A 27,527-nucleotide genomic window follows, 5' to 3' on the forward strand; every position below is an offset into this window, starting at 1 on the left:
GGCTGCAGCACAAGGCAGTAATAGGACTTCCCTTAGACTCCAGTGGAGGGAAAACTGCCCAAGCCTAGTCTCTCCATGCAGTGCCTGCCTACCACGTTATCAGCTCTGATATGAAGGGACACTGCTCCAGCTCTGGGAAGGAAAATCAGCAGGGACAAAAGCAGCATGCACAGTCAAGACCACTACTAGCCCTAATAGTGCTGACATGGTTTTGTATCAGACCTTTTCAATGATGACCAATGTGTGTTACTGATGACACTAGTGCAGGCTGGTTCATATCATGTTTGATAGTCTGCAACCTGCAGGCAACACTGAAACTTGATTATTTGCACAAACTCTAGCATGAAAAGTTCTAAGCACATGGTGGAGAACCAGAACTATTTATAGGTATACAGAATAGGAAAAAACACCAAAAAATGAGACTATCTTTTCCCACTTCTTATTTTTCACATGCCAAAGCAATGAAAATCCTGATGATTTACCCAGAGAAAGCAGGGTGCACTCACCCTCTCTTCAAAGAGGAAATCTGTTAAAGCAGTGTTGCCCAGAGTTTAGGCTGGAGGAGGAATGTCAGTCCACATTCCCTGCCACCATCCCAGTGGCTTTAGGAGAGCAAGCCTGGTATTTCTCACTAGGATGCTGTCCTTCGTTAAATACATCATCACCCGCCCTCCTCCCCTCCCTGCTCTCTTATGAGAAAGTTTAATCCTTTGGCTCACACGCATCTGGTAAATTTTTCAGTCCCTGTTTGCCACTGTCATCATGGCAACAGCCCCCAGAGATAACCCAGCAACTCTGCCACAGCAGGCAAGCTGCCACTCCCTGCCTGATCTGCCATTTAGCCTTTGGCTCATAGGCCTAAAAAGAGTTATGCCCACTCCCAGGCTTGTCTTCGCAAGCACCTTCCTTCCTTAGAAATATGTTACATGGGGTTTGTTTTTCTTTAAAATTAACGTGTCTTCATTCCCACAATGCCTACTCTTTTCTCTGTGACAGTTCTCAGCTCAATTTTTGGGACTGACAGAATCACACTAACAATACCACTGCAAAAAGTGTTGATACCTTTGCTGCCCCGGAGAAAACGGGTCTTGTGTTTAATAGCAAAATCACCCATGACTCTTAGCAAAGAGAAAAGATTAGATAGCAACCTCCTCTGAAGCACAACACTAACCTGGACTTGGCCTAGTGTCACTGCTAAGCACACACCAGCCACCAGTAAGACAAGACAGCTCAGGGCTGTGGATGTTTGGACAACAGCTAACTCAAGATGGGAACTTTGGATTGAAGCAGCAGGACAGCGGGTCACTGCTTTGGAGAGGTATGTAACTCATGCTCTCAGAAACATAACACGAAAGTTATACACACACACACATTCTCTGAAAGGTCATCACATTTACTCAACTCACATCTCAGAGACAGGGAATTCTCCCTCTGACTCTGCCAGGAGCAGAGAGAGAGAGATTCCAGCACCAGGAGTAAAGTCACAGTTATCTCCTCCTTTCCTGACTCCCTAGTAAAAAGACAAGATACAACATTAACCATCTGTGAATTAGTCTCACGCATCAGTACACAGCCGCTTACACCAACCACCATACTTCCCAGTCTGCTCATCTAACTTGTGGGAGCAACAGGAATTCTACATGTTCTCTGGAAGGAAAGGATGAAGATAAAGGACCATTACTAAAGGGCTATTTTGAATCAAAGCATTATAGATTAATATAATTATGGGTTAAGGTAACTGATTAATGAGAGACAAATGAACAATCAAAATGAACTCAAATTAAAAGGAAAGAAAGGGAGATGGATAGTAAAAGGTGAAAAAAAAAGCTATAAGGAATCAAAATCTAACAACTATAGACTCAGTTTCCCCAGAAAGCTAAACCCATGCCCCACTTATCTTTGGCTACCCTCAGTGTTCAGAAAACTTGCTTCTAAGATACTGCCAGCCCATTTCTTCAGACGTATTCTGATGCTCTTCTCCAAAAATCATGCAGGCAGCAACATCAGAATGCTTGGGAAGATGTTACAGAAGTATGAAGTGATATTTAAATAGAAAATTTTATAAGGAACATGATGTCAGTCTAATTCATAGGACCACAAATTTTGAAGCATTAAGTTTATTGACATAAGGACCAGCAGGAACTACAATAGTTTAAGTTACAAGGTGACATTCTCTCCATACATTTACAAAAAACCCCCAACCCACTAGTGAATATACCAAAATTTTAAGGATGCATTTGCTCATCAGAAACCAATGTGTCTCTGCTTTCCCCAAGATGACTATGAGCATTGACAGCACTTCTGTTGCAGGCAAACACACAACAATATGAGGTACTCCACATTTATTTTTCAACATTCAAGGCTTCTTTCCTACGCTGGTGACCTGGTGCCAGTCAATATTGACCTCTTCCCCCAACCAAGTCAACAGCAATAGCTCACTCTAAAGTCAAATACTGGCACATTACCAGCCTTTACAAAAAAAAAAAAAAGTTATCTTGGTGAAAATCAGGAGATTTCAAGAACAGACCGGGGAAAAAAAAGAAACACCTGAAGTACCAAAATAATTGAAAGGCCAGATTTAATGAAAAGGGGATGTGGTGCCTTGGTTGTTGGGGTTCTAAACCCAATAGATAGTGCTCATAGACAGCACAGTGGAGAGAAATTTTTTTTATTAGCATGCTTCCCTTTTAAAAACTATCTTCACCCAATTTGCAGGGCCAAAAAAAGCTAGAATACTTCCAGGGCATGGAAGGAAACAAAAATATTGTCATAACCCTCTCTTAAAACATTGAAACAGTTGTGCTAACCCACTGTTGGGGAGGGGAGAACTCTGTGGAAATTTCTTTACAATCCACGGGTGAGTCCTCCTCTGCCAGAGGTGGTTTTGGTACTGTCTAAAGAAGGGTTAAATTTGGAGACAGTGAAATCTCCACACTGCCTCCCAAAACCAACAAAAAAAAGCAAATAGTTTTTTGCATTGGATCCCTCTTACAAGAAACTCAAGCAGCTCTCCTTGCCTCAACTACCTACAGGGTTCTCAACATACTGCTCTTCACTGAAGGGAAACGTGCAAATATTTCAACCAAGGCTTGCTGGCCAGCATAAATGCTCCAGAGCTAAGGGCTTTGAGACATGTGCAGGTGTTAGTCTAATCACATTTCTGCCATACACAAATCCATTTTATATTGGGAAAACATGAAACCCGACACTCTCACCAAGCCCCTTTCTCCAACCTTGCGCAGAGCTAGTAGGAACTCCTGCCCAATCTGTGTGCCCACTTCCCCCCCCTCATTGTTAATGCCGGAAATTTAATACTCTATGTGACCACTGAAAAGACAGACACAAGCTGAAATCCTGTCTGCACTGTTCCAGCTCCTTTATAAAATATACAGCGTAAACTGAGAGGCAACCTGGGGTAACCCCAACCCTCTGCAGTGGGAGGAAGCCAGCTTCTGGCCATAGCGAGCCACAGTCAGGCAAGGCTTCCACCACTCATCCCCCAGCCAATCTCTGCCAGCTCTCACGCCAGGGCACCCTTCTGCCTGTACTGATGTGTTGGGGCAGGCAAAAAAGCCAGGCTGACCCCTAGCAGTCCCCCGCTAAACTCCCAGCTCCAGCCTCTCCTCCAAGGAGCCTTTCTCTTCTCCTAAACCCTGTTCCAGTGGAATTTCCCCAAGTGATATTTAGATATAGTGATAAATATATAATGCTTGAGCCCCTCTTACCCTGCCTGGCTGCAGGCAGAGGCAGGTAGGAAGAAGAGAGGCAGGCAGGCTGCTGGTGGGAGGTACACAGCTGGTGATACCTTCTGGTATCAGCAGAGCAGCTCTGCCACCAGCCCCTGCCACACACATGTGGAGTTCCGACACTTGCTATCCATGCACCTGCCCCACCAAACTGATTCCTCCACTGCAGCCCCTGTCCCACCCAGTCCCTTATGGTTCCCCTACCAGGCAGTCCCAACTCTCACACACTGCTTTTGGGGGATGGGGGTGCAGCACTCTTTTGTCTGCTCTGTACATCCCTCCACATGTGCAAAGACCTCCAAAACATCCCCAGGCCACTGCAGCTGATCTCCTATATATGTTCCCTCATCACAGCATCTCTCAGACTCCTGCAGACAGCATGGGGAGGCATGGAGTGGAGGTGGGGTGCAGGGACACCCTTCACTCAGCCTAAGGCCCACACTAAAGGAAGGGCAGCTTATCTCCCACACCAAATGACCGGACCTGATTGGGTTGCTTAGCAAGTATAGCTGAGCAGACATGGTTTGATTTGCCATCCTGTGCAAGAAGGGACATTTGTCCTCAATCTGCAAACACAGGCACACACAGAGGATACCTATTACAGGACATTTCCACACAAGTCTGGATTTACACTTCAGCTGTCTGTAACCAGGGTGCTGGGCTTCCCTGCTCCTGCCCAGAGCCTGCTGTGCCAATGCAGTGCACCCCTGCTGCCTCAGCCAATTCCAGCAGGTGCACGGTAGCCCATGGGGGACTTGAAACCTGGCAGCCACAAGAGCGGTCCAAGACAGTCCGAACTCAAGAAGCACCTAAGAACAGGTACAGACCAGATCAAGACAAATGCTAGGAACCAATTCTGCTGAATGTCCTCTGCAGCATTCAAGCTCTTTTTAGTGTCCAGGGAAACTACTGCTGACACCTTCATCAAAACATATTGTAAAGCCCAAATCAGCAACCACTGTGGACAAAAAAGCCAGGACATTAGAGGTGTGTGAAAAAAGCAGAGTTTGAAGACTGTTTGTTTCCTGTCAGGTTTGATATACAGAAGTAATTCCCTGCTCCTCCCACAATCCGCATAATCTCCTACAGGAACAAGAACAAAATAACTGGGTAGACTGCAAATTTTTAGCTGGTTTACAAATTTGAAAGATGGAAAACAGGGAGAAAAGTCACCTCTATTTTGTAGGCAAGAGTAAAGCCACAGTAAGGAGAACACAGTGAAGTGGACTAACTTTCAAGATAGCTGTTTTTAATTTTTTCGTCAAGACATGTCACTTGCAAGAGTTGAAAGATACATATTTTCATCAGCAAATTAAACTTAACAACAGATGTAATACACAGAGATTGGCCCTCCTGCACCTAAAAAAAGAGCCAAAAATACTACACACAGTGTCAGGATCTCTAGATACTATTTGGCATAAATAATATCCTAAAAATTATTAAATGGTAAAGCTCTGCCTAACTCTTTCCAGTGCTGGACTCCCTTGAAGCATATCCTGGAGAGTCAAATCAGGGATATTTTCCTCCTGCTACTAAAGCTACTGCTTCCCTCTTGATCATTTGATCACTGCAAGTAATTTTACTTTATTTGAACTTCATTGCTGCCTAGGAACTGTAGCACTACTTGCTGTGAATTTTCACATTGAAAAAGTATTCTGCTGAAATCCACAACTTTCAAAAAAATCACAGTTATTATTTCCCACTACCCGTAGCTCTGGTAAAAGCCTGTGCATTCAATCCCATAGGAATTTCAGATGACTGAAGCATTGTATTTCCCCCATGTGTAATAACCACTGCTCTTATATGTCAGCTGAACGCTGACTAAGGTGAAGTTGGTTTCCTCTCCCTTTCCACAAGCATTTGGCCCCTATTTAACATTAAGCTTCTTGGCATGCCTCTCACTGGGCAGTCTTAAGCATTAACACAATATGAATAATAGCAAATACTGCATTAAAGCCAAAATATGAATTTTAATCTAGACCAGCTCTTACTGACAAAACTTATTAAAAAAGAGAGAGAGCAGGCATCCACAAATCATAGACAATAGAGAAACAGATACTCTTCTCTCAACATCTGACTTAGTATTTTATGAAGGGAGAAGTTTACTAGACTAGTTGTTAGCACTGCCCTTCACAAAGACCAGCACCAGATCCATCCTCTTTGCTTTCCCAGAGGAGCCCTGTAAAATACCTCTTCAAGTCTTTATCCTTTAACTGCATACAATTCACCCCAAAGTATTCCTCTTCTGCCTTTTCAGATACGTACAGTAAGCTTTTCAGCACTTCCCAGTGAACTATCAAGTATTGTTTCATCAAGAGTCTTGAAAAACAAAGGTAACAAGAAGTACTGCAGAGGAAGAGTGAGGCTCTGTTACCCTTTCCTTGTACATAATGAAGGAAAGCACAACAGCAGGCAAAACTTGTGTGAGGCGGCTGTGGGCTGTGCACACGTTGCCGCAGCAGCAGCAAGATGATGGCTCTTGAAGTAGCAATTGCTACATCAGGTATCTGCAGAGGCTCAAATTCTGCTAGAGGTGATACAAAATGTTGGAGAGGGGCAGGCTGTCCCCACAAGAGGGAATATTCTGACTCTGTGACCATACCTAGAAGAAAAGCAACAACGCAGGAGGCAGGTCAGGCAGGTGAGTTAACCTGCACGACAGACAACAGCTGGGTGAACAGGAAAGCCCCATGAGTAGGCATTGACAGGCAGAGACGTGAACAACCAGAGAAGTGCCAGCTTGAGGAAGGGACACATCAGGCAACATATATCCAGGATACTGCAAAATTACCACCATAAGACTTCTCCCAAGGGAGACAGCTTTCTAAAATGCCTTTCCCTGAGACTTTAATTTTCAGGTGGCTGAATCAAGTTCTCTGAAATCACTGATTTACAGCTGCAATGCCTAAATAACATAGCTTATTCCTTCAGTGCTTAAAGACCTATTCCAAGGTGAAGTCACTAACTTCCTATCAAAATATTTAATGTCTTTTTGTACTTACCCCTTCAGCTACGAGCAAATACAGCTGGAATAACTGAAAAACCTATATATTCCATTGAAGTCACCAGCCACTTCTCATATTCCTTAGCTCTCCGTTAGAACTTCATCACAACCTGATCAGCCCCTTGTTTCTGCTTCTCTTCTGTACTAGCAGAAATGTCTGTTTTCTTTCTTGGTTCTTCCCACTCTTACCCTTCACCTAACCAATACCTTTTTAAGTATGTAATTGTCAATTGCCTCAAGTTAAGTAGCCTGAGGACCAGGCTAGCAGCCTCCAGGTATTTTATTTATAGGAAGACATGAAATCTAAATAGTAAGTATAGATCAAAATATGGGCGTATTCACCCCTATTTACTTTTCCTACTTGTTGGGTCACTAAACTGTCATCACTTTAATATGAAAAACAATTACAATCTATATATTTCTCTGTAACTCATTAGATGACCAAACACTTAACAACTGACTCAGTCAGCTTTTCTGCAATTTTTTCACTTCAGCTAATATGTTTCTGAATTTTGTTTCGCTATATTCACTCTGCAAGTTTCCCCATTTTTTTATCTCCGATGTTAACGTCAATACCATCTCCTTTACAAGAAAATGACTCATCCTTTGTGATCAGTTTACCAACCTGCCCTCTCCCTTCTCTAAGCAGACTGGTGTCCACTAACTTGCATCTGAGAAAATGGCTCTCCTGAGCTTTAGTTCTTGCTACAGGATGGACAGGGAAGTCTGCAGAGCAAACACGGCATTAATGGCCATCTGCAAGCAAAGCCACTCTTCAAACCTCTCCCATATTAAGTTGAACTAATTTTGAACTCAAGAGATTGGATATCGTACCTACATCAGCAGGCACTGTCACGTGACCTTGGAGGGAACACTAATTCTCACAAGATCTGCAGCCACCACCTAAACAATCCAGGGCTCCACTGGTTGGTCCCCAACACAACCTCACTCAGGCTAAGTACCAAAACATTAGCACATATGCTTACTTCTAGAAGTTAAAAAAAGAAAATTAAAAAGCTCGCTCCACAGCACTCTACCACTGGCACTACTTCCCCATGCAAGCTACAGCAAACGGAAATTTTTCACTATTCTTCAAGCTGTCTTCTGCTTTTATCATCACATTTCATATTCTGGCAAAAAGGAGAATACATATTCCATTTTTCTTTTTTTATAAGGATTAGGCAAAACATTATTCACTTCTAAATCATTTATCAAGATCATTTGCTTTCTCCTCTTGCTTTTTCATTTCTCAGTGAACACTCCCTACTAACCTACTAACTAACAAGACAGCAAAGAGCTTAATACATTCATTTTGTCAAATATGAAAGGCCTCTAAAGACTTACAACTGTTTTTGTTCACCTCTTCCAGAAACAATGGACTCTGGCATCTCAACTTGTTGCACTCCCTGGTTTCATCATCTTTTATTACAGTTCAGTTTCTCTTACTCTTCCCCTCATTCATCCCACCTGCAAGGCAATTTTAATCCCTGCAGTGATTCCTTGCACACTAGAAGATACACATTCTCTTCATTCTACAAGGTCTTCTTGCACATGTACATCCCTGGAAAACAGAAGACTAACAGCTTAAGAGAAGAGTTAAGATATTTCTGGTTTTATAAGGCTACAGTCTGGTTTCAGGCTTTATAAGTCTCCAGGACTAATGAAAACACCCAAAAGCCCCAAACTTGTACTAACACACTGAGAAGTCAAATTCATAAGATTTCTCCACCCAACCTCTTTCTGCCTTTGAAGGCAGACTTGTTAGTTTCCAAACACACCACTTTTAACTACAGCATGAAAGAAGAAACACATATAGCATTTATTCTTAAAAAAATATCACATCTGTTCTGATAAGTTAAATCTCCTGGGTAAAACAGGCATTCAGTGAAATCAGTCTGCAACACTTCTATTTATTAAGAGTGATTGGTACACACACACATGTAAGTAAATCCACCTCTAGCTCAGCTTGAAGAAGAAAGATCTCAAGAAGAAAAAAAGACAACATCACTTTACATAGTATCTATTTCCAGACACAAGAATTTTTCTATCATCCTACACTACCTCCTTTCAGTGTCCTCTTTGCCATACAATTCAATTATTTTGCAAATTCAATTATTATGCTCAAACAATGACTGAAACAAGAAACTATAGATCACTTAAAGTTATTACAGCCTTGACTCAGATGAAGTATTTTCTATTAATATAGGGCAGAAAGGTGGATCGAGACACTAACCTCTTGCTGACAGCTTTTTGGTGTTGATGATTTTTGCAGCATATTCCTGTGAAGAATTTTTCTTTACACATCTGCGGACCACAGAGAAGGCTCCCCTGGAAGAAAAATAAAGAGGGTAGGTGCTATGAAACTGAAAATGTGAATGTAGTAGCAACAATTTCTGCCTCCAGAGTAGACCAGATTAAGAATGGGGCAGAAAAAATATAGAAGAGAGAAACAAGACATGAGAATCTGATGAAAAGTGTAGTTTGATATCTGATCAGCAAATAAACTTGGTCTCTACAGTACTCAAGCCTCCCAAAGACCCCTGAAGCCCCCTCACAGACAGTGTAGTGAGAAGAACACACTGTGGAGGGGGAGAGAGACCATACAAGCACAGAAACGGGATATGAAGGGATTGATAAATGGGAGACAAACAGCCCAGAACAGTGCTGTGAACACTAGCCAATAAGTCTAGTGTTCGCTACACTAGCAGCCTCAGCAGTTACATCACAAAGCCAGGACTCATTTCTCCCATGTTCAAGCACCAGCTCTGTCACAAAACTGCTGCAACACTTTGCAGAAGTTACTACTTCTTTTATATCCCTCAACCCACCTGCAAAATGGGGATAAGCATGTACCTATTAATGAAGTGAGTAGGAAGCTATGAGGCTTTGTACATTTTCTCAAGCTGAAACTATTGATATTATTACAACTATTCCAAAGAGAATTCCTCTTGGAGAAGAGGTCTGAGAGAGAGGGAAGAAGGATTTCTGTGAGGAAAAAAAGAGAGAATACAACAAAGACCAAGGTGAAAAGATAGGAACTCAAAATCTACAGGACTCCACAATGAGCACTCGAAAGCAGACCATTAAAAAAAAAACAAAAAAAACAAAGCAAGGTGGGAAAAAATAACAACTGGCTTTACAGAAAAGAACTGAAAAAGAGGAAAGGAAAAATATGAGAAAAACAGTAGAAAATTCCAAAACCTTCAGATCAAGACTGCAAACCTAAGCCTAGGGACAAATGTAAGCAGTTCAAGTATGAGAAAGAGGAACAGAAGCTACACAAGCGCCCCACATACACTTAGCCCTACAGGGAGCCTAAAATAGCTTGAATCCTCCCAATACTGCAGAGTCCTGCCATTTTATCCCCTTCCTCAACCTTTACATACAAACCAATAAGCATCAAGGTGAGCACCAGCACCGGGGCCCGGGCTTGGTGACACACAGCTGCAGCAGTGTTGGGAGTGACAGGGACACCGGGCTGGAGAGAAGAGATGCAGCAGAGCCAGGCAGTTGGTGCAGCAAAGGAGGGAGAGCAGCAGCGCCCACGAAAGCACTGTCCCTGACCGTGGTCCTTGCTACGCTGCGCTCCTGCCCAACGGGGCTCCCCTGCAAAGCCCAGTTGTAGGGTGCAGCTGCTGGTCTGCCAATGCGGAGACAAGTGCGGAGAGAGGGAGGAAAGGAGCGAGGGAAGGAGAGGAGGGAGAAGCGCGGTGCAGCAGCACCTGGTCCTTTCACAGAGACAAGGAAGTGGGGACTGAAGCATCACAGAGTGGCTGTAACAGTGTCGCGTCCCAGAGCAAAAACAGTTGCAAGGAACGGCAACGTGTAGCTGAGATACGGTTCGGGGACGAGAATGGGGCAACCAGGTGCTGAGGAAGGCAAGGAGACAAGAGAGGAAATCTCGGAGTGCAGCAGGAACACGCAGCCCCAGGCAGGCTGCGGGGACACCCGCTGCGGCGGGGCGACCCGGGGGGACAGGAACACCTTTCCCTCCGGCGGCGGTGCCACTGGGGTGGACGGGGGGTTGAAGAGCAGGATTAGAGCCCGGCAGCTAATCCTCCTCCGGCTCCCGAGAGAGCCCGGTCGCTGGCAAAGGGCTCCCGGCAGCGCCGGTGGGTTCCGGGGCCGGGGTGGACAGCGGGGCGCGGCGCGGGGCGGGCAGTGGGCTCCGTACTTGCCAAGCTCCTCGTAGAGCTGGTACTCGTCGGTGAAGCGGGTGCACGTTGCCGTGGTGGCCATGTTCGGGCTGCGGGAGGCTCAGCGCCGCTGGGGCATGGGGCAGGGCGGCGCGGACGGGCCGGACGGGCGCGCTGCTCGGCGGCCTTTCCTCCTGGCTTGGCGGGGCGGCGCGGGCTCCCCCCGCGCCCGGCTCGGCGCTCCCCGCTCCGCCGTGCACAGTCACCGCTCACCGGGGAGGGGAAGGAGGCTGAGCCTGGCCAGCACCGCGAGAACTGGCTCGGAGACACCCCGCGCCGGCCCCCTCCCTCTGCCGGCCCCGGCCCGCCGCGGGGTGTGGCCGCCGGGGGCGCTCCCGGGGCGGCCGCAGCGCCGCCGCCCGCCGGGGGCTGCAGCCGGGGCGCGGCCGCCCCCCCCCCCGCCCGCGGGCCCGGCGCGGGCACCGCAGTGCGCGCCCCCGCCCCGCGCCAAGGGCGGGCGGACTGCGGCGGGCGCGCCCCCTCCCCGCGCTCCGCAGGCGGCCGGGAGCGGACCTCGCGGGGACACCGCTGGTATTTCTCCCAATTCCCCCCACGGGGGGCGCCGCGCCAGCCGCTGCCGGATAAAGCTTCCTGCGTGCAGCGGGAGGGGAGGGGAGCGGGAGCTGCCGCCGCCCTCCCCCGGGCGCACGTCAGCGGGGCGAACAGCGGGCCGCCCGGCTCGCTCCGGCCGCTCCGTGCGCGAGGAGGGAGCTGCGGCAGCTCCCCAACCGCAGCCCGAGCCCGGCGCCCAGCGCTGGCGACCCGGGGCCCTGCGCTGCCGCCCGCCAGCGGGGAAGCAGGGCCTCCAGCTTTTCTCCGGATCCACCTCAAAGTTGGCCCCGGCGCTCCCGAACGCTGTCGGGCTGCTCGACCTTGGGGACGCGTGTGGGAGTCCCCGAGGAAATGAACCATCTGGTGCAAAGGTAAAGCGGTAAAGTGTCTTGAAACTGTTAAAGAGTGAGACCCGGCATTCGCACACACGCGTGGTTTATAGTGATGGGACTTGGACGCAGAAGACAAACAGAAATCATCAGTCTCCAACTACAAAAGAAAACAAACCGACCTCTCTGCCGTCTCTACTAACACACCGAGAGTGCTGCTGCAGTGCCTTTATAAACAAGTTTGTTTTTACCTTTTACTTAAGTAAGTCTGTCTCTATCTGAACAATTGCCAAATCTGCTTAATATGCAGATTTATATAGGGCAGTCACTGATCCAGCCAGAGAGGGAAGGGCTGCACTGGCCTCTCCTGCGTGACTGGGAGTGAAAGCTGTATTAAGAACATTCAGAGAGACAGATGAGTGTACCATGAGCCAAGAGTACCATTAAACTGATCTCAAAATTAACAGTACTGTATAAGTACCATATATTCCTGCGCAGCGTCTGGACTATGAAACTGACATGTTAATCATATGGAAAGCAGTGACAGCAGCCACCTGCATATCCCCCCACTCCTCGTCTCCAGGTTAAGCGCAGCCAGCCCAGTGCTGCAAAGTCTACACCAAAGTGATGCAGTGGGCAAAAATTCCCTCAGCCTATGCAGAAAGTAGATGATAAAAGTAGGACAAAATAACAGTAGCATTACAACAAAGCCATACCTCTAGAAGGTGATTATGAAACAACAGCATTCTGTGTCTTACACCACGCCAGTGTTTAAACCTGGAAATCTGCTGACACAGCAGAATTCAGAGGACCAACAAATTATTTATCCAACAGGTATCAGTTGATCAGCCTCCTGCCAAGCCAAAACTGCTCCAACAGCCTCATTTGATGGTCCCCTAGTTTCTTTAACAGAACAGTTGCAGCCAAGGAATAAAACAGGTTGACAACCCAGAGTCCTTACCAGGGGCATCAGCTGAAAACATGAAATTCAAGTGGAAAATTATATATGCAGAGGTGGACAAGGTAGCTGATACACAACCTGCAATGCACTTCCACCATCCAAAATGACATTAGATGTCCTTTGTGCAGGAAAGGTGATCTGTTAAGTTTGTGCTGTGGTTGCGCTAGGCAATGTCATCAGGATATATGCAGCCCAGTCCCCAATATTAAAATATACAGAGCAAATGGAACAAGACTCCATTCCACAACATGAAAACTGAGAGTGGATGTTTAAGATCAAATTGTAGCAGGCTGTGCTGAATGAGCAGCCAGAGGGAGAGAATCTAACTTTTATATAGAGGAAAGTGGTATGAGCTGTGACAAAGAAATACAGCAACAGGAGAGGTTTACCCAAAGCTATGTATTAAACTGAGATATTATGCAGTTGGAAACTGTTTTAACTGGACTCAAGGAGCATTCTGTGCTCTGCACAAAGCACCAAATGATATTTAAGAAGCTCTGATTGCAGAGGTCTCAAAAATACATGAGGAACATAAAAAGAGGGAGACAGAAGAGGAAGTTTCTCATCTCCAAGTGTTACGAGGAAAAGTGAGGTCTGGAAATCAGGGAACAGAGGAGCAAGTGTGTAAAGAAAAGCTTACCATGTGTTATGCATAGCAAGTGCTACAGAAACAGATTGGTAACTGAGAAACTTGAGTTAAGCGAGAAGTGGGATATAAATTGAGTGACAGACTTGATTAAACCTAGTACTGAGTGGGAGACTAAATTATGAGAGTAGAGTTTTCAAAAGCAGTGTAGACAAAATGAAGCAGGAGGAGGGGTGGCAATATGGATAAGAGTATTGTGTCAACAGAAAGAAATATTGATGTTCTGGCTGACATAGCAGCCTACTCGTACTGAGAGTAAAACTGCAAACAGAGGTGAATCTGAATGGTGCTTGGTCAGAATAATGTTTTAGGGACCAGAAAATATCTGAACAGTAAGAAAAGTGTTTGACAGCCTGTGCACTAGTAAAGGGAGATTCAGCTAATGAACAGTAAGTGAGATCCTAACCTCAGTTATGCAGGATTGAAGTCTGGAAGTAATGCCTTGCTTTCAGTATTAGCCAGCTGCAGAACTCATATTTAGCAGAGTAGCAGTTTTGGTCTCTATCACTTGAAGTAGCACAGTTTGGCTTATGCAGTACTCTGAACTGTCAGGGATCTGTGAAGTATTAATCTGATTTTAATAACTGGAGCTGAGTAAGAGGCACTAAAGAAAGTAAGTAAAATGCAAAGGATTTAACGCAAAGCCTATGGGGGTAAATGGACATTTCCTCTGATGTTAACGGACTTCAGATCAGGCCCTATCTGTCCATGAAGCCTAAGGTAAGCTTTAGTGTCTTGAAGAATGTCTGTGGGAAGGCCATAACGCAAATGCATCGGTCTTTAGAGAAGCAGAGTGAAGGACTACAAAGTTAGTTCACAGAAACTAACTGGAATCCAACCCACTGTGGAAAATGGGAAGGATGCTGGAGAAGATGCATGATATCATCTTCCAGCAAGGTTGAACAAACCCAAGGGCAGCATGTATTAGTGTGCTGAGTGGAGCAGTGCTGGCTAGTGCCAGATACGAAGAGAGGGAGTTAGCAAAAATAAAGGACTTGGGAAGGGTAAGAATAGGTAGAGTTAGAAATCATCCTAGGAGGCTGAAGGCAAGAAGGAAAAAAGAAATAAGCAGTGAACAAAATGAGTAGGCATATATTTTAAGTAGACAATATCTAGGTTTCTGCTATTAACTTGAGATCCCACAAAGAATCAACTAACTTTCATCTCTATGCCTCTGCTATGCAGCCTTTCTCTAGAGTGCGTAACTCCTAGAAGGTCTTATCTCTCACAAGGGCATTAAAATTCAACCTGCCCTGCTGTTATGTGGGACTTCCTGGCACTACTAATGCAAATCAAAACATCCAAACATCTAAAATTGTGTGAAATATTGCATCATCTTAAAATGAAGTTCTTTTTAGCAGGCGAGGAAAAGTTTTGAATTTTTAACTATTATTTTGCTTCTGACTCTACAAAGTAAAATGTAAAGAGTTACCGAAATCAAGCATCATTTTTTCATGGCTGTCCATAGACTCAACTGTCATGTATACGTTAAAAAACCCCTTATTTTCAGAGATGACAATTCATGTTGGCTATACAGGATCTCTCAAATTTTTTGTACTTAAGCCACTGTTGAGCATCTGCCAAGAAAATCAGTTTCCTTCAATGTGCCTAGTTGTTCTCGCCCTTCTCCCAAACTGACATTCATTTGCTACCTCTGAGGATTTGTAAGTGAGGCTGATAAAAAGTAGTGTGCATAGAAAAAAGGTTGGTAATGGAGGAACTTTTTAGTGAATTAATATAAAATTTATATTTGAAATAAACGATGGAGTTCTGGAGAGAAGCAAATATTAAATTACCCTATTAGTAGGGACTATTCAGCCATCCATCTAGTTTAGTGTCTTGTCTTCAGCAGTGACCTATTCCAGATGATAAATGTGAGGGAGGGGGAAGAGGAGGAGATGAAAGGAAGACAGAAGAAAAAGGAAAAGGAATCAAAACAGGCCAGTAAAGAGATGCGTATAACTGTGACCCATATGCATACTGTGCCACTTGATTAGAGAGTGGCTTTCTTCCTGACCCCAAGCTGATGATCAAAATGTGCCCTGAAGCAGAAGGATTGCTAGCCCCTGTAATTTTGATCCTAGCTTGTGTCAGTGTACATGCTATTCTGTTTCATGTCAATGCCTAATCCTTTTTGATACTTACTAAGCTATTTAAGTCAATAATATCCCATGGCACTGAGTGTCGCATGTTAATTATATGGCTCATAAAACATATAACCTGATCTCATTCCAAATTTGTTCTATTTTAATGGCTCTGAGTGCTTTCTGCTGTTATGAGACAGGGTCAGCAGGTAGTATGTGCAAGAGGCCAGCCCTGTTCTATACATCTCTGCTCTTCAGTGCTGAGGGTCTCTGCCCCCAGGGGAGTCCAGCCAAAGGAGGGGGCAGTTGTGGTCTGGCAGGGTCTCAGTGCCTGGGGGCCTCTGGGCAGGCTCTGTGTACCTTCTGGCCTGCCTGGTTCCCCAGTTCCCCCAGTGATTCATGGGGACACGTGCCTTTCGCTGGGATTTTCCATGTCACCTAGACATGAGGTATTTTCCTCTCAGCTTGAAGTGCTGTGACTTTGGATTTCAGAAGAACAGCTTAGGTCCCCAGATAGGAAAGGGAAGCATGTGGTACACATTCAGCTCATTTGACTGCTACAAGCTCACTCCACGCAATCTTCTCTAGAGCCTTATATTAGTGAGGGATCCATACCAGGTTTATGGTTTATGGTTTTTTCACAGTCTGTTCTGGGTTCCTGCACAAACAAACATGATATAGGCAAAGTCTATATCATGTTTGAAAAGCATGATATAGACTTTGATATAAATCAAAGTCTGGTGGCAGAAAACACATGGATAGTCTTGAAGAACTGAGTTCTTCACCCACAGAGCCATACAGAAGGGGCCATGCAGCAGCATGATTTTACATTCCTCATCTCATGAAAATCTAAGTCCCTCCAATACTAGCCTGAGTTCTAGGTTAGAAAGTGAGTGAGCTCCAGAAGGGTAGCCTTTCCAGATTCCTCTGGGACACTTTCCTTTCTAGAGAGACATCTCTAAACAATTTCTGAATGCTGAGCTGCAATGTCTATTAACTGCACTCAACTGATCAGTTTTAAAACGTATTTATGCTTTTATCACATCTAAACTATCCTTTGAAATGTATCCATAAGATCCTATAGAAAACACCAGTGAGGATTATGGAATTCAGACAAATATTGTGAGCAGTTAGAAGAATTTCCTCTAATTCTGTACCTTTAGCTGTATTAATAATACTGCATTAAAAAATTACAGGTTTTCACTTCTATCTTCTTGAAACTGGCCAATGTCAATTGTTAGTCAGGTGAAGAGCAGGATTTCCCACCAACAAGGTCTTGTTCCATGGCAACAAGGTCTTGTTCCATGAGTGCCTTTTATAATTATCCAGTAAAAATAACTGATATGTTAAAATCACCCTCAGGTGAGCTTAGCCTCAAAATGTTTCATTTTTATTGTGTTTCTTGGTGAATGGATGACAGAGAAGCAGGTTTTCCTGCTTCACCAGAGCAAGTGAACAGATCTGTGTGTCCAGTGCCCAGTGTAGCTTAATAGTGACTTCAGACAGCTTTGCTGTCACTGAAGGGTTACTGTGTGGGTATACGATAGTGGGGAAACATCTTGAACATTCATTTGAATACGGCCATCGAAGTGGAATGTTCAGGGGCTATTTTAAGATTCACACTGTTTGTTTAAACTAGATGGCATGACTCAATGACTGTTACGTAAAGGATGAACACAGATTTCTCCCTATATCCCAGATATCTCCACCAACTTAAAATACTGTGTGGAATTATACATATGCCATGCTGAGTGGTATCGATTACTGAACAAATACTGAAAACTAATGCCACATTCTAGAATGGAATCTCCCTCTTTAGTAAGTAAGGTCTCTGTCAAAGGAAAGGCTAATACTGAAAAAAAAGCTGATGGAGAGACAGTCCTCACAAGCTGGATGCTGGCTTTCAGAGTGTTGAGAAGAGTATGAACAGAGAGGGGCTGGTAGATGATGTAGTGGTTGGAGGCCACTTGGGGCATAGTGACCATGAAATAATAGAATTTTCAGTCCTCACGGATGTAAGGAGAGCCACCATTAAAACCTCTACCTTGGACTTTCGGAGAGTAGATTTCGGCCTATTCAAAGAACTGATTCAGAGCATACCCTGGGAAACAACCCTTAAAGGTAAGGGGGTCCAGGAGGGATGGACATGTTTTAAGAGGGAGATTTTGAATGCACAGCAACAGGCTATACCAGTGTGCCGAAAGGCCAGCCGGAGGGGAAGACGGCCAGCTTGGTTAAATAGGGAGATTCTGCAAGAAATCAGGGATAAAAAGAAAGTTTACAGACTATGGAAAAAAGGGCTGGCTACTTATGAAGAATTTACAGATAGAGCTAGGTCATGCAGGAAAAAAATTAGGGAAAGAAAAGTGGAATTTGAAGTAAATTTGGCTATTTCAGTTAGGGATAACAAAAAGTCCTTTTATAAATACATGAATAACAAAAGGAGGGGCAAGGAAAACCTCCATTCTCTGTTGGACTTGGAGGGAAATATAGTTAAGGAAGATGAGGAGAAGGCTGAGGTACTTAACACCTACTTTGCCTCAGTTTTCACTAGTAAGACAGGTGGCCCTCAAGACAACTGGCCTCTGGAGCTGGTGAACAGGGAGAGGGAGCTGAATACCCCTCCTGTATTCCAGGAGGAAATAGTGACCGACTTACTGAGCCAGCTGGATCCTAACAAGTCTATGGGACCAGATGGGATCCATCCCAGGGTGATGAAGGAGCTGGCAGAAGAGCTTGCCAAACCGCTCTCCATCATCTTCCAACAGTCCTGGCTCTCTGTGGAGGTCCCAGATGATTGGAGGTTGGCGAATGTCACCCCAATCCACAAAAAGGGCTGCAAGCAGGACCCTGGCAACTACAGGCCTGTCAGCCTGACCTCCGTGCCTGGCAGAGTTATGGAGCAGATCATCCTGAGTGCAATCACACAGCACCTTCAGGGTGGACAAGGGCTTAGACCCAGCCAGCATGGGTTTAGGAGGGGCAGGTCCTGTCTGACCAACCTGATCTCTTTCTACGATCAGGTGACCCACCTGGTGGATGAGGGGAAGGCTGTGGATGTGGTCTATCTGGACTTCAGCAAGGCCTTTGATACTGTCTCCCATAATATACTCCTGAAAAAGCTGGTAGCCCATGGCCTGGACAAGTGTACCCTCTCCTGGATTAAGAGCTGGCTGGAGGGTTGGGCCCAGAGAGTGCTGGTGAACGGAGCTGCATCCAGCTGGCGGCCGGTCACCAGTGGTGTTCCCCAGGGGTCTGTATTGGGTCCAGTCCTGTTTAACATCTTTATTGATGATTTAGATGAGGGGATTGAGTCCATCATCAGCAAATTTGCTGATGACACCAAGTTGGGAGGGAGTGCCGACCTGCTGGAAGGCGGGAGGGCTCTGCAGAGGGATCTGGATAGACTTGAGAGATGGGCTGATTCCAATGGGATGAAGTTCAACAAGGCCAAGTGCCGGGTCCTGCACTTTGGCCACAACAACCCCCTGCAGCGCTACAGGCTGGGCACAGAGTGGCTGGAGAGCAGCCAGGCAGAAAGGGACCTTGGAGTACTAATTGACAGGAAGCTCAACATGAGTCAACAGTGTGCCCAGGTGGCCAAGAAGGCCAATGGGATCCTGTCCTGTATCAAAAATAGCGTGACCAGCAGGACCAGGGAAGTGATCCTTCCCCTGTACTCTGCATTGGTGAGGCCACACCTTGAGTACTGTGTTCAGTTCTGGGCCCCTCAGTTCAGAAAGGATATTGAGATGCTGGAGCGGGTCCAGAGAAGAGCAACAAGGCTGGTGAAGGGACTGGAGCACAAGTCCTATGGGGAGAGGCTGAGGGAGCTGGGGTTGTTTAGCCTGGAGAAGAGGAGGCTCAGAGGTGACCTCATCACTGTCTAGAACTACCTGAAGGGAAGTTATAGCCAGGTGGGGGCTGGTCTCTTCTCCCAGGCACTCAGCAATAGAACAAGGGGGCACGGGCTCAAGCTCTGCCAGGGGAAATTTAAGTTGGATATCAGAAAAAAATTTTTTACAGAGAGAGTAATCAGGCATTGGAATGGGCTGCCCAGAGAGGTGGTGGATTCACCATCCCTAGAGATTTTTAAACACAGATTGGACGTGGCGCTGGGTGCCATGATCTAGTAAATGAACTAGAGTTGGACCAAGGGTTGGACTCGATGATCTTGGAGGTCTTTTCCAACCCAATCGATTCTATGATTCTATGATTCTAAGTAACTCCCTCATTGCTATGGGTCACCCATAACCGAAAGGAACGAGAAATGAGCAGTTTGGTTTCTGTGGATCAGTCATTGCAATGTATTGCTACTGCTGAGAGAAGAGACTTCCATTTAGTGTCAGCTACTACAAATTTTGTTTGTTTGCTTTTTAAAGTGGAGTACAGATCATTGGGAAAACCTCCAGTTTAACTCTCACCACCAACGTCACCAGAGCATTTAGCCATTACTAGCTCTGTTTTAATTCAAGTCAAATTAAGATAAACTTACGCATCTCACACTATTCATCTTGCAACTTTTTCCTCTTGGTATCTCAGTTGAATATACGGCCCAGTCCTTGGGGAGATACTAAGCTTTTTCCATTGAGTTTTCTGTTAGGCCTTGATTTAAATAGCTATGGATTATTGCCCCAAAATAAGAGTGCTAGACACCAAACCTACACTGAAGCGTGTGCAAATGCTTTGGATTACAAGAAGACCAAATCATTCCCTTGGGGAATCTGCTGTCGTATAGTATCTTGAAGGATCAGTCTCAAACTGCAGTCTCTTCAGAACAAGGCATCCGTCTGGTCTTGTTTGGTAAAATAACATGCATGTGTGGTAGCATGTAATAGACTGATCAGTTTTAACTGCATCATCTCTCAACTCATAGCACTCTACCAATTAAACATCAAACCAAGAGGAGTTATTTAATGTTATCACAAAAAGAGAATGTTATTTAAAAACAAACAGAAATTTGCTTCCTTCCAACTTAAATATAACTTAATAGCATTACATATAGCTTGATTGATTTTTCCAAACTTGCCATTTGAAAGGTTTTGGTTTTGACAAGAAGCACCCTGTGCTCCTTGCCCCTGTGAGGGTGCAGTATTATAATATGCAAAATGACAGAATCATCTAGCACTGGGATTCTCAACTCTTTTTCTCCTGAGAGATTACTCCGAATCTGGGAGACCTCACAAACCACATTTAATCATCAAAGCCTCCCAGTCCATTACAAACCATGAAGCACTATACTTGCACAGCACAACCGTCACTGCCATAATTGGCATGAATGGCCCCTCCTGGTAGCCTCAGGAAGTCAACATTTACAGAGCCTGCACTTTCCTGTCATCACAAGGCAGAAGTCCTTTCAAATTTAGGACTAAGGCAGGAAGGGTGTATTTTCACTAACAATGTCCAGAGTACAAGTACAAAGGAGTAGATGCAGAAGAAATGTCTCCAGAATATTTCACCATCACTTTCACCAGCACTAAACTCTCAGATAACACCTGTTAGCAGAAAATACTGGTTTTCATATTTCATGTCTGAATCCTCTTGATCCAGTGCTTCACCTCCTCAGTTTAAACAGTAACTGTTTAAAGATGACCTTGACATTTTTAAAGGAGCCTGTAAAACCTCTCCACTATAAAACAGCCAGATTAACATTTATGTATCGTTATAAAAAATAAACATTTTAACCAAAATTGCCTGAATGTTTATGCAAGGTGAGAGATGGCTCAAAGGACTCTTCAAAGAACATTGGCAGCAATTTCCTACCCCAAGTAAAATAAATTAATTAACACACACATCCTGTTTCACATCAAAAGAAAATCTGGCTCCAAGGAATAATCCAGAGGAGAGGGACTGTGAGTGTTTACAAATACAGCCTGAGCCAACAAGAGAATTGAGGGGTTATTTGGGAACTACAGTAAAAACTCCACCCAGAAGCTGGACTCTCCAGTTTCTCCAGGTTTCAGTTTTGCCTGAGTGTGATGCACAGAGAACACTCAGTGAGAAAGATAGGCCTGATTTCCCAGCCAGAGCAATAGTAAAATGATTTACACTCCCCATTACAGCCACAAAACCTGCGGGAATAAGTGAAGTAAATCATGTTTTACAATGAGAGAAATGAGGCAGAGAGTGGGATAGTGACTCTCATGACCTCATGGGAGTGCAGCTGCTATGGAAGGGCAGAACTCGGGTTGCTCCTCCAACATGAACAGATACAAATGCTTTGCTGTTGATCTTGATTTTGGGTGAAGATAAAGCAGTGGTGCCACTCAGAATTAAATGTGCAGCTCTCAGCAGATTTCTCCTCAAAATTATACCTTGGCATGGAATGCCATTCACAATTAAAAACTCACTAAGGCTTTTCCATGTTTCTTCAACTCTTCTCTGTGGAGTGGCTGTGAATATTACTGCCTTCTATGTTTCCATCTTAGTGTACTTTGTTTCTTGTACCTTGTTAATAAAAATAAAATGCAAAAGAAAAAAAGATGGCTCTTGACAAGTTAAAAGAATTACACCAAACATCTGTCAGTTTGGGTTGGGATCCCCATTAAGAATGCAGCATTGTGAGTCTGCAGTGACACAGACTTCCTGCCTTTGAAGGGCAGGAGGCAAACTCACCTGACTGTGTGGAAACACAAATATTTGCACATTCAAAAGCCCTGAAGTATCTAAAGGAATTTCTATACTGCAGAGGAGGGTATTATTTCCATGTTTAATGACCTTATGTTAAATTCGAGAAGTACCAGTGAAAAAAAAAACACATCACAGCAGCAGAATAAGATGCTAGCTCGCAGCTGTTTGTTTCTTGAATACTTACAAATCACAGAAGTGCGTGCGAATGCATGAAGCAGAACTGTGTTTCTGGTCACAAAGATGTGGATAAAGTGACTCATGCTGAGGTGTGCATATGTACACGTGACTAGATGGTGCACAGGCCAGGTGTATGTATGTACTACAGCCCCATAAATGGGAACAGAAGCAAAGAGATACCATAAATGATGAAAGGAAAGATGAAAGACATTTTTACAGCCACAAAAAACCACTATGTGTAAAGGCCAAGGATCTGGAGACAACAGGGAGGAACTGGGTTAAAATAAGCTCCCTAGAGCAAAGAAGGATAGGCTAGTGGGTGTGTCAGATAAAGGGACCAGACATTTTATGTTTACATGAGAAAATAAATGCTATCAGTAGAATTAAGAGCCAAACTCCATTTAGCTTTTGCTTTGGAGTGCGTTTGGAAGAGGATGTGCAATCTCTGATCCCATGCAGCTGTAACATTCATCTGTGTTTCTTAAGGGAAGAGCAAGCTCCCTGTGGAAATCACACCTGCTGGCTATAACTAAAACCCACAGAACTAACACCTGTCTCAGTTTTAGCATCTGTCTCCCTTCCTAGGTAGTTATGAAGGTAGGTGAAAGCACAACCTGGACTGCCTCTGACTCCATTAGGTGGCCCACAAGCCTGGGCTGGGATGATGCTGGCCCAGGAACTGGGATAATTTGTTTGACAAATGAATGATGCCAGTTCAGGACTTGAAAATCCTATTCCTAGGCCACACTTCCCTTTGGCAAGGGGGAACAGAGAAGTTTAAAACTTAGTTGTATTACATGTCACTAGAAATATCATTTTTAGAGAGAAACAGGCACATACAAAATGTTTGAAACTCCCATATGATTCCATTTCTCTTGCTTTGCAAATAACTCCATATCATGCCCTTATTTTTCTGTCAACAATTTAGATGCTCTCTAAGCCTAAATATCACCCATTTTTAAAAATATATACCTTCATCCTTTTGTCTAGTGGGTATAATCCTCTTGTTTCTCAAAATGTATGCATTTTTGGTAACTGAAACAGTTCCCGTATCATTTTCTAAAGTATCTTTACTGAGACTGATACCACAAAGGTGACTGCCTAGATCACCAGTTCTTTTCTGTATGTGAAACACTGTGATGGACACATTTTGAGGTATGATTACAGCGGATTCAGAGGTGCAGCTCTTGTGCATTGAATTTATTTGTACTTGTTTCTATCTGTCCATATGCTAACAGGCCAAACCTCACATACATTTTCTGAATGTCAGAGACTAGAATCCAGCTTCCTGTGTTTGCAACACCTTCCTTGGAGTAAAACTTTGTTAAAGTGTATTGCCAGAACTACAGCAAATGTTCTGTTAAGTGAAAAAGATATATATCATCAGTGGTTTCTGGTTGCCTCAAGTCTACCTTAGCACCACCTTAGCACCACCTTAGCATAATGCTTTACTCAAACACATAATATGTGGTTGCTCTGACCTTGGGCTGTTATAAACACATGGCCCAACAGCAGCAACATTCACAATTCAAATTTCCAGCATAACTTCGGCAAATGCCAGTGCAGGCTGACAGTCAACAGCATGCTCCATGTGCCAGGCTTGTGTGCCACCCTGGCCATGTGTGTTGCTTCTGGGACGATTTTTGCTTCTGAAACTGTTTTAGGAACAGGTACAGAGGACAAGTGACATTCAGGACTTGTCTGTGTCTAACAGCACCACCTTGCAAGCACAAATGCCCTGCAATGATGCTTTTGGGGACCCGTTCTCATGTAAGCCCACCCAGCTCAACTTAAAGGGAAGAGAAGCACTGCTGAGTACTTACTCCATGGGAAATTTTGTGGCACTAGATATTTCAGAAGCAGAAGTGGAAAATAAACAAGCTGCCTAGAGTGGAAAGAGGTCTGGGGCATCTGAGTGAAAGGTGAGGAAAAGAAAAGATTTCAGTGACTTATTGGAGCATTCCTGCTACTACTGACTCATAAGAAAAAAGGGACCACTGTGGGAGAAATAGCAATCCATAGCCAATGCAATTTACCAGTTTACAGAACAAGCATCAGTATGGCAAGATCTCAAGACTTACAGACAGTGGCAGTGAAAAGAGATCACAGTACATAAAGCCATGGAAGACAGCCCAAGCCAAATAGCTTCAAATTTCTTCCTTAACAGTAAAAAATTTTAGGAGAAAAGGGAAGCCTCGGCTGAGCTGCGTGCTGCACTGGAAGAATTTTGATCACCAGGCAGGAATTTGAGATGCTCAGACGACCTCAAGAAAGCATCGCCGAGAGACACCTCGCGGCAGCGCCCGCCCTCGCCCCGCGGAGCTGCTGCCGAGCCTGACCGCGAGTACGGCGGGACATCGACGGCAAGGGCGCCGAACCGGTACCCCTGGGTGGGCTGCTAGCCCAGCTGTCAAGTTCTCCAGACTGCCCGAGGATTAAAACCACATCCACAGCAATCATTTTAACTCTGTGATTTAAGTAGCTTAAACTTCCAGTTTAAGGAGTTATGAATGACCCATATGACAAAACTGCATTCCTTTCAGTCAGCTGTGTGTCTGTCAGTCCTATTCTAGACATCACAACTTCTGCTTTTGTTGCCCTCTGCCTGTAAAACTCTTTGTGCTCCTTTGTCACTGTTCCCTTGTCAAAGTCTAACTCCCAATAGGATATTTAAGCAGGTGACCCGGCCTTCTTATCATAAACAATTTTCTCTGCTGAATGTTTATTTTGCCTTCTTGGAGGTAAACAGAGCTCTTTGGAGATGGGCTTCTTATTTGCACAAGTCAGCAAGGATTTACATAGTGATGTACAGCAATACAGTGACATAATAAGAGAATTGAAGTAAGTCATGTCTGGACATCATTAGAGGCAGAACTAATCAAGGCAAAAAACTATTTAGAGAAAGTACTTGGAAGAACTTGGAAGTACTCTCCATTTTCTGTGTCATTTACCTCAATGGAGAAATCAGAAACCATAATTTAGATTCAGCTTACTCAGATTTTTGGCTCTTATGAAGTTATCTTTATTGCTTAGTGTTTTTTAGCTATTTAGAGATGAAATGACAAATAATGTATTTGAGGAAAATAGATTTATACATGATAGCCATGTATGTATTTTCATATTTAATTTCTAAGAATGTATTGAAAATGGCCTTTTAATATTACATATAAAAAAGAGTGGGGAAAACACAAGAACAAATGTTGAAGCATACCCCATATGCCATCATAATTCATTAATTTTTCCTGAAAATGACTGCAAATTTAACATCAGGCTGGGCTAGCTCTGAGGTACTCCTTGCTTTTGTGTTCATCTCAGATAGCACCTGCTGCAAAACATTTCTAAGCATGAGGATGTACTACAAAAACCAAACTAACCTATCTCAATTATTAATTTCTTGTGTTTTTCAAAAACAATGATGTTACACAGTGTACATATTGTATATGCACAGTAACCGGAGAAATCAAACACCCCAAAGCCTACCTTTCAGCATCCAGAATTCTAATGTGAATTAGGATTTTCCAGGCTGAAAAAGCCACTTGCTTCTGTCACACTACAGGCAGGAGAACCTCTGACCACTGGTTTTAGCAGCTTACCTAGACAATCTTTCCTAAAAGTCCAGCCTCCGCAAAGAGTATCTCTACAGGATCCCTGCAAAAGAGCCCTTTACTAGGAGGGGGTAATAAGGGAAAAATCAATATGCGTATGTATTGAGGGGGGGAAAATACTCCAGTGGTAGTTTAAGTAAAAGGAGACAAAACTCTGAGAACTGGAGATGCAGAAAGGTAAAAGATTTACTTAATTACTCAAGTCATGGCCTCACCATTAATGAGCACAGGACTTGTAAAGTGCCAGACTAGATCCTGTGGGGAGGTAGTTCAAGCATGAAAGAAATTCTTGAAACAACCACTACACTGTTTGCACTTGAGAAACAAAACTGATCACAGTTACTGTAATTTCACAAGCACACACTGCCCCCAGAAGGCAGCATCCTACACTTTTTCACTCCTTTTGATTTTTTCTGCTCCTTCTCACTTGCCTGACTAACATTTATTGCAGATAAATGTCAAGTGATGCTTGAGGAGAAAAAATTCCAGCTTCATGCATGAAATGATAGACTCTGAGCTGATCATTGCTATTCGCAAATAAGAGGACACCAAGGACAGTTAAATAAATCAAACATCATTCTTACAGAGAGGAGTAAGTAAACTGGGAATCTTCACATTAGAAAGGAAACAAATTAAAGTGATGTGAAACTTGAATATAAAATAATAACGGGATACAGAGAAAGAAAGAAGAGAAAGAAACTGCTAAATGCTGTAAAAATATACTTTCTGTTAAGCAGCTACTATTGTCCCCTGGAATTCACCAAGCCAGGTAGCTGTAGGCTTGCTAGGTGAGTGTCAGTCTAGCAGGTCTTGCAACAGGGTGACGGTCTTCCTCCAGAGTTCCTCTCGTTGCTGCTGCCACCCTGGGCTCTCCCAAAAGTCCATCAGGGCCAGTCACAAACACACTCCTGCCCAGGTGGTCAGCCCTGACCTCCACGCGTTCGTAAGCAACACTCCCCACCTTCCTACCCCACAGCCTGAGCCTTGGTATGGACTGGGCTGAACTGAGATGGTACTTCCTGAAGGAGCTGGGTAGACCTCTTGATCCTGAGTACGGTTCTGAATGGTCCCTCCAGCTGTCAGCTGGGCTTGCACAAAAAGATCATAACCCTCAGAAGAGGTATGCAGATCTTCAGAGAGCCAAGGGAACCCATTCTAGGATATCAAAGTGGTTGCTGCCTTCAGAGCAATATTTTCCACTTGATTTGTATTTATTGAGATATTCTTTTCCTCTGAAGCCTGGAAGAGCTCTAAAGCCTTTTCCCCACACCATTACCATTCCTTTTACCATTTTCTAACAGGCTTAAAATATTAAATTCTGGTCCCTCCCACAAGGCACTTTGCTGTAAACAGGTCTCAGTGTTTCATAAATCCACTGTTCAGGAACATCACAAGCAGCACTCCTGGATCCACAGAGGGGAGTGATCCAGAGGGATGCCTGGCACAGGTGAGCTAGGAGAGATAACAAAGACTAGAGCGATCTGACGAGCCCATCAGCAAGTAGATTCCATACACCTGGAAGCGCGCTGGAAACACTCGGATGCGCACCCTCGTAACACCAGATCCCAGGAAAACAGGGCGGGGGGGAAATGCGGCC

At 44.4% G+C, this 27,527-nt stretch overlaps 1 protein-coding gene across 5 annotated transcripts in view; it reads right to left on the reverse strand.

Moving 5' to 3' along the window:
• CAMK2G (calcium/calmodulin dependent protein kinase II gamma) overlaps positions 1 to 11,240 on the reverse strand; it is a 116,535-nt gene extending 105,295 nt beyond the window's left edge. Inside the window, exons 1-2 of one of the 5 annotated variants that reach the window (XM_071564258.1) lie at positions 10,925 to 11,240; positions 8,984 to 9,078 (exon numbers count right to left, since the gene is read on the reverse strand). In XM_071564258.1, the coding sequence (XP_071420359.1) occupies positions 8,984 to 9,078; positions 10,925 to 10,989 (160 nt within the window). In that variant the 5' untranslated portion in view covers positions 10,990 to 11,240. The remainder of the gene's footprint in view (positions 1 to 8,983; positions 9,079 to 10,924) is intronic. The other 4 variants (XM_071564254.1, XM_071564255.1, XM_071564256.1 and 1 more) reach the window with 4 other exon arrangements.
• Positions 11,241 to 27,527: the final 16,287 nt, after the last annotated feature.

This window comes from Pithys albifrons, chromosome 9 (assembly GCF_047495875.1).
Source record: "Pithys albifrons albifrons isolate INPA30051 chromosome 9, PitAlb_v1, whole genome shotgun sequence".
Taxonomy (NCBI): Eukaryota; Metazoa; Chordata; class Aves; order Passeriformes; family Thamnophilidae; genus Pithys; species Pithys albifrons.